The sequence below is a fragment of the Ammospiza nelsoni genome, chromosome 15 (assembly GCF_027579445.1).
Source record: "Ammospiza nelsoni isolate bAmmNel1 chromosome 15, bAmmNel1.pri, whole genome shotgun sequence".
Lineage (NCBI taxonomy): Eukaryota > Metazoa > Chordata > Aves > Passeriformes > Passerellidae > Ammospiza > Ammospiza nelsoni.
In genome coordinates, this window is record NC_080647.1 from 12,426,741 (window position 1) to 12,444,315 (window position 17,575).

General features: G+C 38.3%; 1 protein-coding gene across 2 annotated transcripts in view; it reads right to left on the reverse strand.

Moving 5' to 3' along the window:
• Positions 1-17,575, reverse strand: part of MTM1 (myotubularin 1) — a 41,714-nt gene that overhangs the window by 22,284 nt on the left and 1,855 nt on the right. For both annotated transcript variants that reach the window (XM_059482819.1, XM_059482818.1), the window contains exons 2-7: positions 16,925-17,073; positions 8,791-8,862; positions 7,847-7,919; positions 6,321-6,415; positions 5,180-5,290; positions 4,177-4,278 (exon numbers count right to left, since the gene is read on the reverse strand). In XM_059482819.1, the coding sequence (XP_059338802.1) occupies positions 4,177-4,278; positions 5,180-5,290; positions 6,321-6,415; positions 7,847-7,919; positions 8,791-8,853 (444 nt within the window). In that variant the 5' untranslated portion in view covers positions 8,854-8,862; positions 16,925-17,073. The remainder of the gene's footprint in view (positions 1-4,176; positions 4,279-5,179; positions 5,291-6,320; positions 6,416-7,846; positions 7,920-8,790; positions 8,863-16,924; positions 17,074-17,575) is intronic.

The window sequence follows — 17,575 nt, forward strand, 5'->3', positions numbered from 1 at the left end:
ATATAAATATCAATATAAATACAATAGCTACATATTTACTCTTTATGGAATCACAGCATAAAAATACATGTTATACTTGCACATGAATATACAGTGTAGATACATTTTAGGAAATATTTCACCAATCTTTATGCATTGCAAAGGAAGAAAGCAGCAAAACTAGTACAAGAAGGTGCCACACACCTTCTGAAGAAAATCAGCTGCATTTTCTATTTCTAACTCACTGATGTATCCTTTTTACATATAATAAATTACTATGTTGTTACTCAGCCTTTACCGTAAAGGCCGACAGTTTCTCAGTGTATTCAAAAATAAATATATCATTATCCTTGCCATTATTAATGGTGTTTAGTATGCCATTATTACAACCTAGCCAGTTACACCTTACCTGTTGATCTAAAACCTAAGGGCAGACATTGTAGTGCTGGTATAACTTTGTGAACACTGTCACCTCACACCACTGCTGCCCTGGCTCTGATGTGACATGGGGAACAAAGCCTCAAGCCAAGGGGTTCTTTGCCAATTCAGGGGCTCTGTCAGAGCTTGCCACCCCTTTGCCAGCCTTGCTCCAGCTGAAGCCATCTCTGCAGATCCAGCAGCACTGGTGTGAGCCAACCCTCAGACATTTTACATGGCCAGGAGGAGCAGTTCCAGTCATCCAGCACAGCCACCAGAGCCTCACAGAACTACTGGGGTTAGGAACAAACACACACTGTGCAGATACCCTGGTGCTGACCAATCTTGTAAAAATGATGATGCGTACTTTCATGGTAAGATCAGGAAGTGAAGCAGCTGCTAGGTAGAAACTAAACAACAGAGACAAATATAGCTCATCTTTTGTGGTGTACTAAAACATCTCATTTGGGGGGGAGGTTGGCTATTTTATTTTTTCAAACATTAAAAAAAAGCAAACACTTTCAGCAACAATTTTCTTTCAATTAGCACAAGTTTGCAAATAGCAACAGCAGCTGCTTGCTTCCCATCAACTAAGCTGTCAGTCAGATGAGCTATCAGATTTTACTTTGTGTTACTGATTCAAGGATATCTGAACCCAACCTATGCTCAAGGTTATTTGTATGCCTATTTGGAGGCAAACAAAAATCAGCTTCTGGAACTAAGCACCAAGGACAATGCTGAGGCACAGAGGAACAGCTGTGATTTATTACAGGCTCTCAAACACTGCTGTTGGGATGGTGATGGAGACAAATCTTGAAAACAACAAGTACACTGCACTCAGAAATTATCTTTTGGGTTTTATTTACCATCCATTTGTACGAGAATGGAACAACATGAAGAAAATAGAAACAAGGCATCTCTACCAGTTCCTGTTTAGGATCAGCTCTAAGGATAAAGTTCCACTACAGCTGAAAATCAATCACATAAAAATATGATATAAAATATAAAAATACAGATAAAAATCAGGACAGTAAAGCCTTAGAACTTTATTGTCAGGTGAGATCATCTTTCCACTGCAAAGCTGTACAAGTATCAGTGCTGCTGAACCAGCTAAACATCCAGGATGCATTTCCACAAGATGGTCCGAGCTAAATTAACATTTTATAATTGCTAAAACCAGGACACCCCCCTCTTTTCTCTCCTGTCTTCTCCCTGCTCCACTCACATGTCCACTCTTGCACTCGTTCTGATGCACACTGATTTCAAACCAGGTCTCCCCAAATTACCCAAAGCAGCATAGGGCTAACCAGAATATTTTGTGCTGGATAAGTGAGTTATGCTGGCTCAGTGATTATACAAATATCAGTTTGATATTAGAAGAATAATCAACCACGCAACTGAAAGGTAGAGAGGAGACCAGAGAAGAACAAGAGCTCAGATTTGAGCATCAGAGGGCTTCCATCTCCCCTCAGCTGTCATGGGGAACTGCAGCACATTCTCTGCAGAACACCTCCCTGAGTGAGCTGGCTGCACTCCAAGGGGAAGGCAGGCATGCAAGTCCCAACACTGCCACAGTCACACAGTGAAACCTTCATCTGAACCAGCCACTGAAGGGAGCAGTGCCATCATCCCTCCTCATTCACATCCACCCAGAGATGCTTTGACACCACTTTCACTTTGGACTAACAAGACAGGAAGTAACTCAGAGTAAAGCTTTTATTTTTATCTCCTTGTTAACTTTAGTTCCTTTCACTTCCCTATCTGGTTCATCATGCAGCCTCAAACTCATGCAGCAAAAAGCAAGACAGGAATGGAAAACCAGGCAGAAAAAACATTCTACCTTTGCCAGCATCAGTTTAAACTGCTTGCCAAAATACAAGGAAAGCACACCAAAAAAATCACACACTTGCTTAGTTCATGCTGAAGTTAAGGGCTCATCAACACTGTGACATTAGAAAATAAGGACAGCTGCAACTTCAGATGGAACACAGGCTCACTTTATTTCCCTCCAAAGTAATCCTGGTTTCTAACAGGCATGCCCTGTTTCAGACATAGTTATGAGACAAAGTACAGCCACTCTTCCTCCACACTGTCACCATCTTCCCAACTTCTGTGTTTACTGAATCCAAGGGCCAAATTACTACTGCCTCAACCAAGACTTTTGTTATTAAGCTTAATTTCTGTTGGCAAGCAGCCTTCACATGGGCCATATAATGATGAGCTTTATTGGGTTCAACAGGTCCAGCAAATCAAGCAGGAAGTGGCCAACTCCACACATCACTCACTGCCATCACCAGACAGGATCTCTGGGTCCTTTTGGATGACAAACCTAATACAAGTGCACATCTCATCACCAAGGTATTCATGCCCCATAGCTGGATTATCCCACAAGACACTCTATTAATCAGCCACAACTTGATTTGCCCATATTCACTACATACAACAAGCCTCAAAATAAAAACCACTCTTCCTCATGATAATGTGGATGAGACCGCATGGGCATGATGGAATATACAATACAGGAAATACTCAACAATACACTTGACTGTGCCCTGGATAACCCAATCCACAACCCTCTTGCAACAGAAGCCAGAACCTTGTGATGTCTAGAAGACACTTTTGATCTGAACCTCTCCATAACTTGGTATTTCCACATACAGCTTCTTCTTTTCCATCATACTTTCAAGGTTCACATATCCTGTCATCCTTTCAATCATTTTCTATTTTAAAATGGATAAAATGGCAACAGAAGAATTAGATATATTCCCTTCTTTAACAACTATCTTATTTATGATTACAGCTCCTCACACCTACTCAAATGTAAAAATCTGTTTCATTTCTGAAGGCCTATTTGTTAACAATACAAATTACTCTAAGCAAAAGCATCTTTTCCCTTATGCTTTCACTCCACAGTTTGTGTATAGAATGAAAATATCTGCAGAGAAATTTTAAAGAATTAAATGTTTATAAAGTCTATCCCATTGACTGATACATACATTCCTGGAAAAAAGTAAGATTCTTGCTGCAGCCTTGTATACTCAACATTTCTTTGAACAAAGTTCTTAAAATTCAGAGAAGAAGCTCCCAATACTTTGTGGACAGTGGTCTTATACAATTATCCCAAATTAAAGCACACCAATAAAGTATAAATTGAGTTTTACAACGGACAAAATAAAGCATTTACTAAAGAGATGTCAAACCACTCACAATAAGGACAGTGCATGGATTTAAAAAAAATTGAAGATAATGATTAGCTTTCATCATTGTTGCTCAATTTCTTCCATAAGACACTTTTTTACTCTGAAACAAATCTGTAAATTCATAAATGCATTCCTGTTATATTTTTCATTAGTTTAATCAATAAAACAAGAGTTGTCTTACCATATCTTTTTCTCCTGAAGTAAAACCCTTGGTGATTCATACTTACCATTGCCTTGGAGACTGCTTGATTAATTAATGTTTTCAAGAAGTCAAGTAAGGTATGTATTCCCTATATTCCCAAATTAGGGAGGATAACTTGCAGTTTCTAAGCAATGAAGTCTGTATGGAGCAGAGGTGATCTGTAGTGTATATGGAGTACATCCTTAATTTTACAAAATATATGGATTTAAGTGTTGTAAATACATAAAATAAAAGCTGCTGTTTAGTTTATGCTGACCCCAGATTCTGTTGTTACACTTTTATATCAGCCATGATGTAGCCATTACTAGTTCAAATAGGTAGTTAATTGGCAAGAACTCTGCATTAATACAACTCAGCAATAGAAATGATGTAACTTACCAAGTTATGTGACTGGGGAAAAGCATATTTTGTGAGGAGTTCAAATATATCTCTTCTACTGTGCCCTTCTTGTTTTAATGCAAACCGTAAATTCCTCATATCCTGAAACAAAGCCATAATTTGTTAGGTGAACTAAAGCTGTAAGATGCTTCTCTCTGTACAAGTGCTATATTATACACTAAACATGATTTAGAATCTGCTTGTAACACACCTCAAACCCTCGTGAATGTTCAGGTTTATTTCTTATCCCATAAAACAGAATAGAGTGTAAGAATTGTACAAATACAGCAGTACCACACTCTGCATGCTGCAAACGGTCCTTTGGCATGAAGCATCAGCAATGGCTCTATTTGATTCACTAAAAAGTCTCATGAGCTATTGAAAGTTTGCAGGATGGGAATTACTCTATTTTTGAAAGAAAGATTTGCCAATAATCTGTGTAGAATACATTGTTCCTATGTTCTCATCACTTGGGTCAAAAATAAGCAATCCGTGCATTAGCTGCTAAGAATCAAATGTGGACACACTCAGTGAATGCAGTAAAGGACCCTGAGTTATCCACTGGGAACTCCCATATGACCACAGTTTTCCATGGTGACAATTTTTTGTGATACTATAGATATTTTTTACATAAACTTTTCACTGGCTTTATAGTTTACAAAGACCTTGTTTGAGATGTTCTTCAAAGATACCAGAATTATTAAAAATATTCATTTTAGAACAAATGAAATAACAAAGCAGTGCAGTAATAATGCCCTAAAATACAACGGATGTGCAAAACCTTGTCAATTAGTGATCTGGAAAGCAAGACCAATCCCTCTCCTTGCATGCAGGTAGGACAGTTAAACAGCCCTTAATACAAAAGTTATTTCTCTGTCCAGTTTCAAAAAGCTCTTTTTAAATTCATCCATAAGCATGTACTTTCCCTTCCTATAAATAGGTAATCACTGAGGGAAAAAACCCTCTAGATTTCATTTCCTACTTAATTATTGGGAAGTCTTACTTTACAGGTTATATCTAATCCATAAGAGTTCTCTCCTCTGCTTGAAGCTCCTCCCATTTTTTCAATCCTGGAAATTACCCCCAAGGGAACATCCAATATCACAACTGGATCCTGCAAGAAAAGTTTGAGTAAGGAAAAGATTAATGCGAAAAGAAGATTCAAGCAAAATGTTTTTATGCATTCCAGAATAGAAAGCAGACATGAAATACATACAGGAAACAAAAGCATGTTTCTGCCTTTGAGTCTCAGACCTCTGCCAGCATGTTATGAAGTCTGTACAGTCACTCTACAGCCTTGAGCGCCATCCAGTTTAACATGCTACAAAAATATTTCATGCCTTGTTCAGTATGCAAAGAAAACAGTGGCAACACGCTAAGAGATGCCTTCTGCTCCACACTGATTGCCCCTGCTGGTTTATACTGCTTTATTGATACACAGCATAAAGCAGAGCTAAATGAAAAAAGACATTACTACTACAGTTAGCTACAGCCAGAAAGGCCTCAGTTCAATAGTCCCAAATCCTTATTAAAAAAAAAAAAGCAACAAAACATTATGAAAGAGATCACAAGCACATTTTATTCTCTTCCATGTCACTGCTTATCAAACACATTACCACTATCCCCACCCATATAAGGTTCTACTGCTCAAAGTATTTTTCTTTTCTAACAGTAAGGACAATCAAAGTCTTGGTTTACTGAGAGCCATTTTAAGAACTATTGCACATCATTAGTTACTGCCCTTGATCTATCACAGATTAAAGTGTAAAGGGAACAGCTATCAAAAAAGCTCTGACAAACAAAAAATAAAGGTATCTGCTCAGTCTAAGTGATTGAACTGTAATTTTACCAGGCAAAAATCACACTTTTACAGCACAATTAATTTTAAAGAACTTATATTGTAATACAGATACCTCAGTGGCACAAAGGCAATTACTATTTAATCATTACAGAATTAAGATATGGTTATTATTAACATTATAGACCATTTCAAGAAAAAAGCCTCCTATGCAATCCCACAAGCATATGTGTGGCAAAACTAAAACAAATGAACTGGCCACAAAATAAATCAAAGGCAGTGGGGGGGAACAGAAGAGAGTTTAAAGCCAATTCATCCCATGAAGTAATTGTGGCATGTTACTCACATTTTCCACACTTCTGAGGTACAGCCTGTAGTTTGTGATGTACACTCTTCCTTTAACGGGGCCATTAAATGGACACATATAAATAACATCCTTGTCTGTAAGAAATGTAGTATTTCTTAAAAGATTGTGAAAAGACAAAATGAGAGCTGAGGACAGTATTACTTAAGTAGCAGTAAAATAAAACAAGAGCTATACTCAGAGGTAAATTAATTTAGAAAGTAATACATCTGAGTTTTATCTTTAATTTTTGAATTATTAAGAAAATGTGAAAGACTCATATACTAAACTTGTCCAAATAAGGTGCACAGCCTTCCCTAGTTACATTTGTGTTTTCTTTCTCAGCACTACACAGGGGGACAGAACAGGGAGTACTGTTATTACTGCACCACAGTCTATTCACCACCCCAGAACAAATACATTGTTGATACTATTACACCACTCTGTAAACAATTCTCTACTGGAGTAGTAGTTCAAGTTGAAGAGTGTTTAGGGAACTCACCATGCTACAGAGAAACATTACATTTCAATTTGAGGCAATTAAACAGAGTAGGGCCATCAGTGATTCAGCAAGGACAGCAACAGATCAAATACTAACACATACCACTAAAAAAGATTTAAGTGAAGCAATGCAAGCACAATCACAGAATTGTTAAGGCTGGAAAAGATATCTCAAGATCATTGAGTCTAACCATGACATTAAAGACTTCCATTTATTTCTTCCTGTCCACTTATTTCTTTAGCCCAATCTATTTATCTGCCCTCCACAAAAAGTGCCCTAATCCAGTGCAGTGCCCCAAAGCACAGACAATTTCCATAAGGATCACATCATACATCCATCTTAGTCCCACACCCTCTCCCTCACACTTTCTTCCTTAAAAACAAAACTACTTCCTCTGAATCACCACAAGCCAATCTTGTTTAAAAATGCACCCAACAAATCTGGCCATAGGGGAGAAGCTGCACAAGTAAAAGACTCCAACAGAGACTTTCATTCAGGAAGAGCTTCCATCAAAAAAAGAAAACTACACAGTACATTAATCTCCCTCATGCTACAGTGTATGTAAAAGCCAACAAGAGCAGAGAAGCCCTGCTCATGCCCTCTTGTGTCAAGGAAGCATAAGATGGTACTTTGGGAATTCACATTTAGGCTTAAATTCCACAGCACTGCACAAGGTATCAATGCACAGTGGGTAGAACATAGAATTCTCTCGACTTCAGGAAGCTTGGAGGAGCTCTCATCACTCAATATGTGCTGATTAATCTGTAGATACAATTAGGACACAACTTGGTAATTTATTTCTATGGAAAGATTTGACATGTGTAGAAACCAAGATTTTAAACACTTAAAAGTTATTTGTGATAAGTGACAAAAAGAATCTATTACAATTTCTTTGAAAAACTCCTGACATATCAGCATGACTGAACTTTGCCCCCAGCCCAAATTACAAGACAATTCAGTAAGATACAAGTGTTTGTATCTTCAGACTGCTGAACATCACTGCATCAGGCACTACTGAGCTTCATACCTGTGACCCTGGTCTCCCCTGGCAGACGAGGTATTTCTTCATTTTGTTCCCAACTACTTCCATCTTTTAGATTCTAAAGAGAAGCACAACAGCACATCACAGTTTATTTACTATTTCAATCAGATTAAAAATAAAACCAACCAAATTTAAAGGTAATTCCTGCATGGCAAAGAACAGGTCTTGCTAAAGTAGGAATTCACAGACTGAACCAAAACAGGAACACACACAACTATCTTACAATGCAACTATGAAATGTTTAAAGGTTGAACAGATCTGAAACATAAGCAGGTTTTAATCTTTCCCCTAAAAGAACAGTCAGTTATTTGTATTCAGTTGGAATTAAACCTCTATACTACAAGTTCTCTGGAAGTTGTGTGCATTTATTTTTCCAAGAACATTGGGCTTGGAAGAACAAATCAACTGCAATTACTTAAGCAATGTACTCACAACTATCACACACAATCTACTGTTTTCTTGCACCCTGCTTACATTTTCTTCAGCTGCACAGCATTAGAAAGCAGAGGGACATGTCACTTACATTGTTTCAATATATTTTTCACTCTAGATGAACATCTTAAAACTGAGCCAGACAAACATAGCAAGGTATAATTTAGCAATTGCAATACAGAATCAAAGGCAACAAAGTGCTCAAAATTTTCAGGAATGCCACAGAATATTTTAAGGTAGAAAGCAAGGATAAGAGTAAGTACATTAGAACTGATTTTAAGGAGTCTCTAGTTAGCTATGATAGCAAATACTTTGCCCATCCACTCCAAAAGATATTTAAATCATCTCAGTTAACTGCATTAGAATTTTAGCAATAAAAGTAAGTTTACACATTCAAGAAGCCATTTAAATGCTTGTTTTTCTAACCAAATATGCAAGACATTGCTCTCTGGGAACTCTGATGTAGAAAACCAAAATATGGAAAAAGTTACACTTACCTGTTTACTTGAGGAGTTCTCCAAGGAGTTTGAATTATATTTAGATGTTGATGATGAGGCCATGCCGGGTATCTGACAAGTAAACACAAATTGAAGACTTAAACTACCTCCTGAGCTGCAAAACTATTTCCAGGACAGATTTTAGACTTTTGAGGTCCACAGGTGGACATGAAGAACTTAAAAGAATGTTTTGCAAGCTACCAGTAATTCAAAAAATTACACAATCCCTCATAATTGAAGGTTACTATTCAAAAACATCCAAATCTAACAAGAAATTCATTTCTAGCTTTGCAATTGGCTTTTATTATAAGGAATATTCTGACTCAAGCTCTCTAATGGAATTCCAATGTTGGAATACAAGTATTGGTTCAGTAAACAGACATTAGAGTGCTTGTTTTAAGTCACTGTATACACACATTATGAAATGCTACCTACTTGGAGTATTATTGCACAGCTCTTGAAGTCACAAGCATGTCAATACACTCATGTGGTTCAAATTTAAAAAACACAAGAAAAGAAGGACTTCCACAGTACTTTTCTGTTTAAAAACAATCCCCCATTTCCTAACTGAAGCTGCAGCTAGTACACCAAAAGAATGAGGGTCCAGCCTTCTGCTCTGAACAACCTTCATGTATTTAAAGAAAAAGGATGTTCTTTATTTTTAAATGGTATTAATTAAAGACAGAATCTTGTGTGACAGAGGATTCATCATCTTAATTTCACAACACTGCAAGGGAATTTTAGAACTAACACTGGGAAAAACACTTCCCTTTCACTACTCACACACCCTTCATCAACTGATCTGACATCACACAGCAGTCTTGAAGAGATTCTGTTTGTTTGTTTGTTTGGGGGAGGAAAGACAATTACAGACTATAGAGTCTTTGTTTCTATTGCACAAATCTGTAGTCTTTAAAAAGCACTGTCTCTCCCCTCGCAACATGGGAAAGTTTGGCCAGATCTCTGCACCATGAAAAGCAGCCCATGCCCCTGTGTCACAGGAGGGCTGACAGTGACACTGCAACAGTCCTGTGACAGAGACACATTAACTACAAGAGGAAAAATGCTTTGACATTACTTTAACAGTACACCAATGTGTCTGTGCAGGAATAAAGTGAAACACCACATCCTGTGGGTTCTACAGTGTTGTTACCCAAGTCATTCATCTCTCATTAAGAACACAGTAAACTTGACATTGTGTTTAAAATTGCAATATTCAGTGATACAGTTTATCAGTAAAAAATCACATCCCTCCACCAAAAAAAAAAAAAAAGGAACAGACATTCAGCTAAAGAAATGAAGACAAAAAAGCTTTGAATGCCACAGAGCCTGTGTGACCCTGCACACAGAGGTTACTGCCTCCCTTCTGGGTGTCCAGCTATCTTAACTTTCTCCAAACACTGAAACAGAGGCCCTGAACTACTTTTAGGGCAATGCCAACAATTTCAATGAAAAGCTATTAGCAATCAAAATTAAATCATCATCCTTTCAAACTACACAGAAATACTGTTGCAACACTGGAGTCTAATATTTTGCCCATAGAGTATTAAGATATTTTCACAGCTTTTACTTCCTTGCAATATCTTACATACCATAAAGTAGATTCAACTTCTGCTATTGCCATGCCAACTTGTCAGCATCCAATACTCGCTCAGATAAGATTCTTCAATTTATAGAAGTTTAAGATTTTATAAATGTAAAAAGCATATTTACTCAAAGTTGTTTTAAAAAATTTTCCATATGAAGTGTCCTTTTTCTATATTTTAAATGAGAAATGCCAGGTGAGACAGCAGCCCCGGTTTTTCTATCTATCTCAGCAGAGACCAAATAACTGCAGCTTTTAACTGGCGCTCACGTAAATTTAAATTAAGGCTGCACCAACCACAAGAGACAAGTGAGCACAAACAAGCCCTAGAAAAGTGCCTTTTAAAGGATGTGACAGCCCTGAATAGCTCTGCACTGCAAAATGGAAATAGTGACTGCAGCAGGTACCGGCACACCCGAGCTGGCTGATCTTACACAGCTACTCCAGCAGCAAAGGCACAGGGAGAGCCCGGCAGGACCTGGGCACTCACCTCAGAGCCAGCCCACTGCCAGAGCTCAGGAAAACAAAAACTGGTTTGGACACTCCCCATGCCTCCCAATCACAGTGTACTCCTGCTGCTCACACAGGGAACAGCACCCAGTGTTTTAAAAGCCTTCTGTTTGCTCCTTTGCTTTCTTTATTATTTCCTTCCCTCACTGCACAGTCACTAAGTTTGGGCTGAACTGCAGCACTACATGAGGTGAGTTAAGATTCTGAAACAATCTGACTATAATTCACACTGAGATGTGGAAAAGTTAAAATATATAGTCAGAGATCCTGTCAGGTGCTCAGAAAAAAATTCTCTTTGAGGAAGCTGACAACACAGCAGGACAAAGCTCCCCTTCCCCCCACACTGCCACCCCACCAGGCCACTTCTAGCAAACAACATATGTGTGGTCTCGCTGCAGATGTTTATGTTTCTGTGGATGCAAGATTACCTTGTGTAAGATTCCCCCAACTCTCCCTGAGACCTATTTCTTTAAACGTACTTGAAAGCGAAAATAAATTCATTATCTGTCTTCAATTTCTATAGAAAACTTCACTCTAGAATCACAACCAACTACTCTGTTTCATTTCCAACGCTTCAATGATGCAAATTAGACTTATTCAGAGCTAATCAAGTTGAATAAATATGTAATGAAGATAAGGTGTTATCTGTGACAGTATTTTTTAAATCCATCAAACATTTTCACTAAAATTAATGTGAGTTAATTTAATCGGTATGCAAGTGGAAGAATACTTCTAATGCTAAAAAATTTTGCTTTGAAATCTAGTCATACCTAAAAATTCCAAATACTAATAAGCATATTTATAACCACCCACATTTCCATGAGTAAACTGAGTCCTAGTAATTAGTTACAGAGCACTCATTAGACAGCATTTAGAACAGTGTTTTGGCCCCCAGTACAAGACAGGCATTGATAAATTGCAATGAGTTCAGCTGAGGTTCCCCAGGAGGAGCAGAACATGGAGCACCTGATCTCCTACAGTGAGAGGCTGCAGGAGCTGGGAATTGTCCAGCCTGAAGAGGAGACAGCTTCAGTGGGACCTCACAGCTGCTCACTCAGCCTTTGAGGCACTTGCTGAGAAGGCAGAGCCAGGGTCTTCAAAGTGCTGAGTGACAAGATACAACAGAAATCAAAACAAAATAGATTCCAGCTTGATTTCTGGGCAAAAAAGAACAACAAAGCCCTTCTTTTGCACTGTAAGGCAGGCAGGCTGTGAAAACAGGTCGCAAGGAAGTTGCAGTATTCACCCCCAGAGGTTTTTAAGACCCAGCTGGATAGGGCTGTGAAAAGCTGGTTCTGATCCTGCTTTGAGCAAGAGGTTGAACTGGAGGCCTCCTGAAGTCCCTACCAACCTGGATTATGCATCTGTGATCTTCAGACAATAGACAAGATTAAGTTCTCATTAAAAGTGTCCATCAAACAAGGACACACCCTTAAGGAAGTGGACTTCTCTATAACAAGAGAAAACAAGTTTTCAAAAACATTTAAAACTAACATGAAATATTTACTTTTTATATTATTTCTTAATCTGTCTAATTGTAGAAGCGGCTTTTGGCAACCACCCAAAGTAATATTGCCATGAACAATTCAAGAAAACATATTCCACCACAGTCTTAAAATAGCTCCAAGTTTCTCATTATCACAGAGCAGCAGTAGTCCTTCCACACAGGGAGACACCTTTCAAGTAGTTTTCCACTGCAAGCACATTTATTCCCCAGTACTCATGCGTACTTCTAGACTTGAAAAAAAATTGATAACCATACAAAGCTCAGCAGCTGAACACAAAGAAAATTACTCTGCAAATTTAAAACAAATCAGGCAACTTTGTTTGTGATATTCTGCAGTTAGCAACAGTTGAACATTGATTCCTGAATCTAGAATAGCAAAGAGACAAAGCAATTTCACTAGATTTAACTTGAGCTGATAAACAAAGCTTTGTAAAGTTATCAGAACTTAATATAGTAACACTATCAAGAAATGGAGGCTCTGGTGATCTTACAATAACAAACTACTTGCAATCAGTGTTTTCATTAAACATGATATTTATACTTGTGCTTCCTAGGATTGATGGGAATGGAAACACAGCAATGTTTGAAAGGTGTGCTGGTAGAGTTTTCCTAGCTATAGTAACAGCATACAAAGCCAGTGTGAATATACTGCCTTGTGTTTCCCATACAAAATTAAAAGCATAAAATACAAAGTACTAAAACCAAAGGGACATCTGTCAGAACCACAACTGCACAGATGAGGTAATACACAATAGGGCGGATTTCAGAAATAACATACGGAATAGTGTAGAACTTCAGGAATTTTTAAGTATCAAAGTTAGGCTAGGACAACTACAAAGGAAAAAGACAAGAAAAGTATTTCACTCTAAGTATTAAGCAGAAAACAACATAAATCTTTTACAAAATATATATGGAAAAACAGCAGTCCTGAAGTGTCAAGCCATCAGCAGCATCTAAGTTATCAGTCACCAAAGTAAGCACCAGCATCCTAACACTAGTAAATAGGTGTTTAATCCAATGGAGTCAAGAGTAGCCATTCATCTCAGTAAAGCTTAATAAAATTTTAGGATAAAATATAAAGACATACAGGGGTACAAAAAAAGACACAAGAATGATCTAAGGCAATGAAGGCAGTTTTCCAGACATCAGCTGTCCCATACCAAACAGCACCAACCAAACAAAATGAAACACAGTAAGACCCACAGAAATAAATACATCTCTTTTAAGCTCATTTAACCAGTTGTATTTTAGCACAAAGGAACTATACTCAGAAACAAAGATAAGGTAGCAGAAGTCTCCAAAGTTACAATGCTACAAAAAAAGAAGTAGCATAAAGCAGAGCATTCCAAATTCAAAGAAGTTAAAATATGCAAACAACTAAAACCCCACAGAAAACCCACACCAGAGAAATATTTGCTGATATATATTTCCAAAGGATAGAAACCCAACAACAATTTCCTGCAATAGTGAAAGATATCAGTGCAGGGGAGATTTAGAAGCAAAACTACTTGGGTGGAATGGACCTCTCTAAGTCACCTGGTCCAATCCCCCTGCAGTGAGCAGGGGCATCTCTTTAAGCAGATCAGGTCGCTCAGAGCCCTGTCCAGCCTCCCCTCAAACATTTCCAGGGACGAGGCATCCTGTCTGAGCAACCTGTGACAGTGTTTCACCATCCTCCTGAAATGCTTTTTCCTTTAACTGGTCTAAACTGACCCTCTTTTACATTAAATCATCACCCTTGTCCTATCAAAATAGGCCCTGATAAACACCTTGTGCCCATCTTTCATTTAGACTCCCTTCAGGTACTGGAAAGTGCTACAAGGTCTTCCTGGAGCCTTCTTCAGGCTGAACATCTCTGACTCTCAGCCTCTCTTCACAGGAGAGATGTTCCAGTCCAAGATCATTAACCACAATGATGTTGTTTCTGCTCTCTTATCTCAATTGGCAGATCACAGAATCTCCTATTTCTGCTTCACCATCACTGCTACAGTCTGAAATCCTTCCAAGCACAACCTCTGTGTAATGCAGGTCACAGCCCTCACCTTCCCTCAAGTGGATCCTCATGATTCTGCTGATCTGAGACCAGATTATGCCACTAGTGGATCTTCTCCCTTAATGCCTAAATCACATTGCCTATTCACATGTACTTACTACATCTACATTTTCCAGGGAAGCCATATGAGCTTTCAAGTCTCTCTGAAAGTCTTATCACATCAAGGTGTAACCAGAGCACACAAAGCAAGCCAGCAGTGCAAGCTTCAATGGAATACTGTCCATGCAAAATTTATCTGCCCTTCTACACCGAGGTTTCCAAGTCAGTTAAATCAAAATCATCAATAATCACTATATTAAAAAAACCTGTATCCTTCAAAAACAGTATCACAAAAACTCTCTCAAACTGAAGCTGTTTGCTGAGCACCAATTCTACACCAGGCTTCCCATCCCTAAGAAAAATGCACTCCAGAATTGTTGCCAATTCTCTGCTAAACTGTACAGCAGTTGCACAACTCAACACAGACTGATGAATTTGTTTGTCAAGAGCCAGAAACGCTCCCTCTCCCAGAAAAAGCATTCTCTTGTTCCCTAATGAGCCCTGCATTTGACAGGTCAGTCATTGTCCCCAAAGGATTCAACACAAACAAATACAAACAAACAAAATTCACAACAGTCAAGTGACTGCTAATTCACCAAACCAATTACAAGTGTGGCAGCTGCCTGCCCACTCAGATTGTACAGGCTCACTATAGTAGGGAGTTTTCAGGATATTAGAAAGAAGATCTCATACTAACCATAACTGGTATCCTGACAACGGAAATCTACAAATGGCAGCTAAAGAAAAAATTCGGCAGAAAATTTCTCAGAGCCACCAGATCCTACACACTTCTAGGAATAAGTTCTTCAAAAGAAAAACTTCTTGTAGTCTGTACATGGAAGGCAGGTATTGAATACAGAATAGTTGGAGGAAGCAAAAAAAAGTCTCAATTCTGTCTGGATTGATATTTCTCCTGTCTGCATTTGAAGTTTTTTGTTCTGCTGTCTTAACGTGGAATTTAACTCCCACCCTATTTTCAAAATAAATCACAACTTTCAACAAGACCCAACATAAATGTCTATAACGTTACTTTTTCTAATTATCAACCCAATTGCTTACTGCTTACATATTATATTGAAAATACAGCTTAGGGTGACATCCTAGCTTTTGTCCTGGCAAGCTTTCCTTTAAGAGAATTACAAGTCCCTCTCACAAGGAGAGGTGACAGAGTAGAACACTATGGATCTGATAGTTAGATAAGTTTTATACTTTGTATCACCATTACAAATAAAAGCAACACCTTCTTTAGTAGTAATACATATAATTATTTTCTAGGGCCTGTATATCAGCAATAGTTCTATTCCTTGCAATCTATGCTAACAATCATTTCTGTCCACTTGTGCTCACTTTTTACTAATCTTGTATTTGTTCTATGTGTACTACCTTTCCCTTGCCATGATTATCGTTTTTCCTGGACTGCTACTTAACATTCATTCTGGTAGCTGAGTTCTAAAGTGGAAGTTCAGTTCTGTGAGTGGATCAAAGGAAGCAGTTTTCCTCTAACAGCTAAATCTACCTAGATTAGGTGGCATGACAGAAGTGAGTGGGTTTTTTAAGAAAGCATTTGTCAGATTACCTCTAGAATCAACATTACATCTGTAAGAAAGCTACGCCTGAAGGCTGATCCCGATCCGTGGCTTTCTAAACCCACCCAGTCTATTTTCACTGCCTCTCATCCCCTGCAGGGAATGCATACCTCCCACATTGTCAGAAGCTGATGCAGTTGACAGGAAAGCCTAAGGGACAGCACACACAGCTTCCCAGTCTCCTATTAAGAAAGCCTTCAGTTGCTCTCTGCTCATTCTTCTTGAAAGACATCCCCTTAGGCCACTGTAGTTCTGTTGCTAAAGAACTAAGTGATGATTCCACAGGAGAAATGGAAATTGCATCTGTTATGCAATGATACACTGTATTCAAAAATGACACCGTAACAGTTAAAACTACATCCCCCTACTCAGACTTTCCTCCCAACTTTCCTTTAAGAACATGTTCAACCCATCAGACTCATCCTCTGCCATCTGCTGTTTAGCTCCTCCTCCACTACATGAATACTCACAATGCCAAGGAGAAAGTACCATTCTGAGCTGGTCTGCACTTTAAAAAGAAAATTAAGTGGACTATGATTTTATAGACTATGACAAAGTCATTTACAAATCATTGCTGGATTCCATCCCTAAGAAAGGAGACACTGGGACTACCCTGCCCAGTGAATGGCCCTAAGTCACCCATGGAGGTGCTCTCTTTCAAGCAACAGCAGGGTCTTTGCTGGGCATAAAAACCTGGATACTTCCCACACTGATGGGTCCAGTGACATCCCAGTCTGTGCTGTACAGCCTTTCCACTCACTACATGCACTAACATGAGTTACTTAGATATGGTTGGGAAAAAGCACATTCTATCTTACACAAAAGTGTACTACAGTCTGTTAAAAGGCACTTACTTTTGTTCTCTCTTGCTCAGAAGTGTCCAGATTCAACCAGTCATTTCAGTTGAATAAAATACAGATGCCCACTTCAGTGTCAGATATCAGGAAACTTGGGTTCATTCCTTCAGCTTTACAACATTTGAGATTTTTGCTGTAGCTGGTCCCTAACAGGAATGGAACAGGTAGGAAGACATTGTTAGCATTGCCAGAAAATTTCAATTGACATTACTTTTGAAAACTTCAGAAAGGAAGCAAAATCCCAGAATAGTGCTATCAAAAACAATCTGGAGAAAGGAAACAAACAGTACTAGTTCTTTTTATGTTCTACCTTATGTCAGGATGTTTGGCATCAAATAGGTGGAATTGAGAACTTTCTCTTCTAAAGCTGGTTTTAAAATGTTGTTAACCAGTTTCTTTTCCCAAACACACTTAGGAATGTCTTTCATATGAAAAGCTATGCAAAGTCAGAAGCAATAGACCATGAAACAAAAAACTTATTTCTACCCAATTCAGGTTCTTAGAGAAACTAGTATTTTGTGTCCTTTGAAACAACTCACACAACACCTACAGTTTTACAGTTACTTATTAAATCAGCTGTGCAGTCTGAATTAACTCTGTAACTCTACACACAGGAATACAATAGCACAGGGTTTGATCACACTTGAT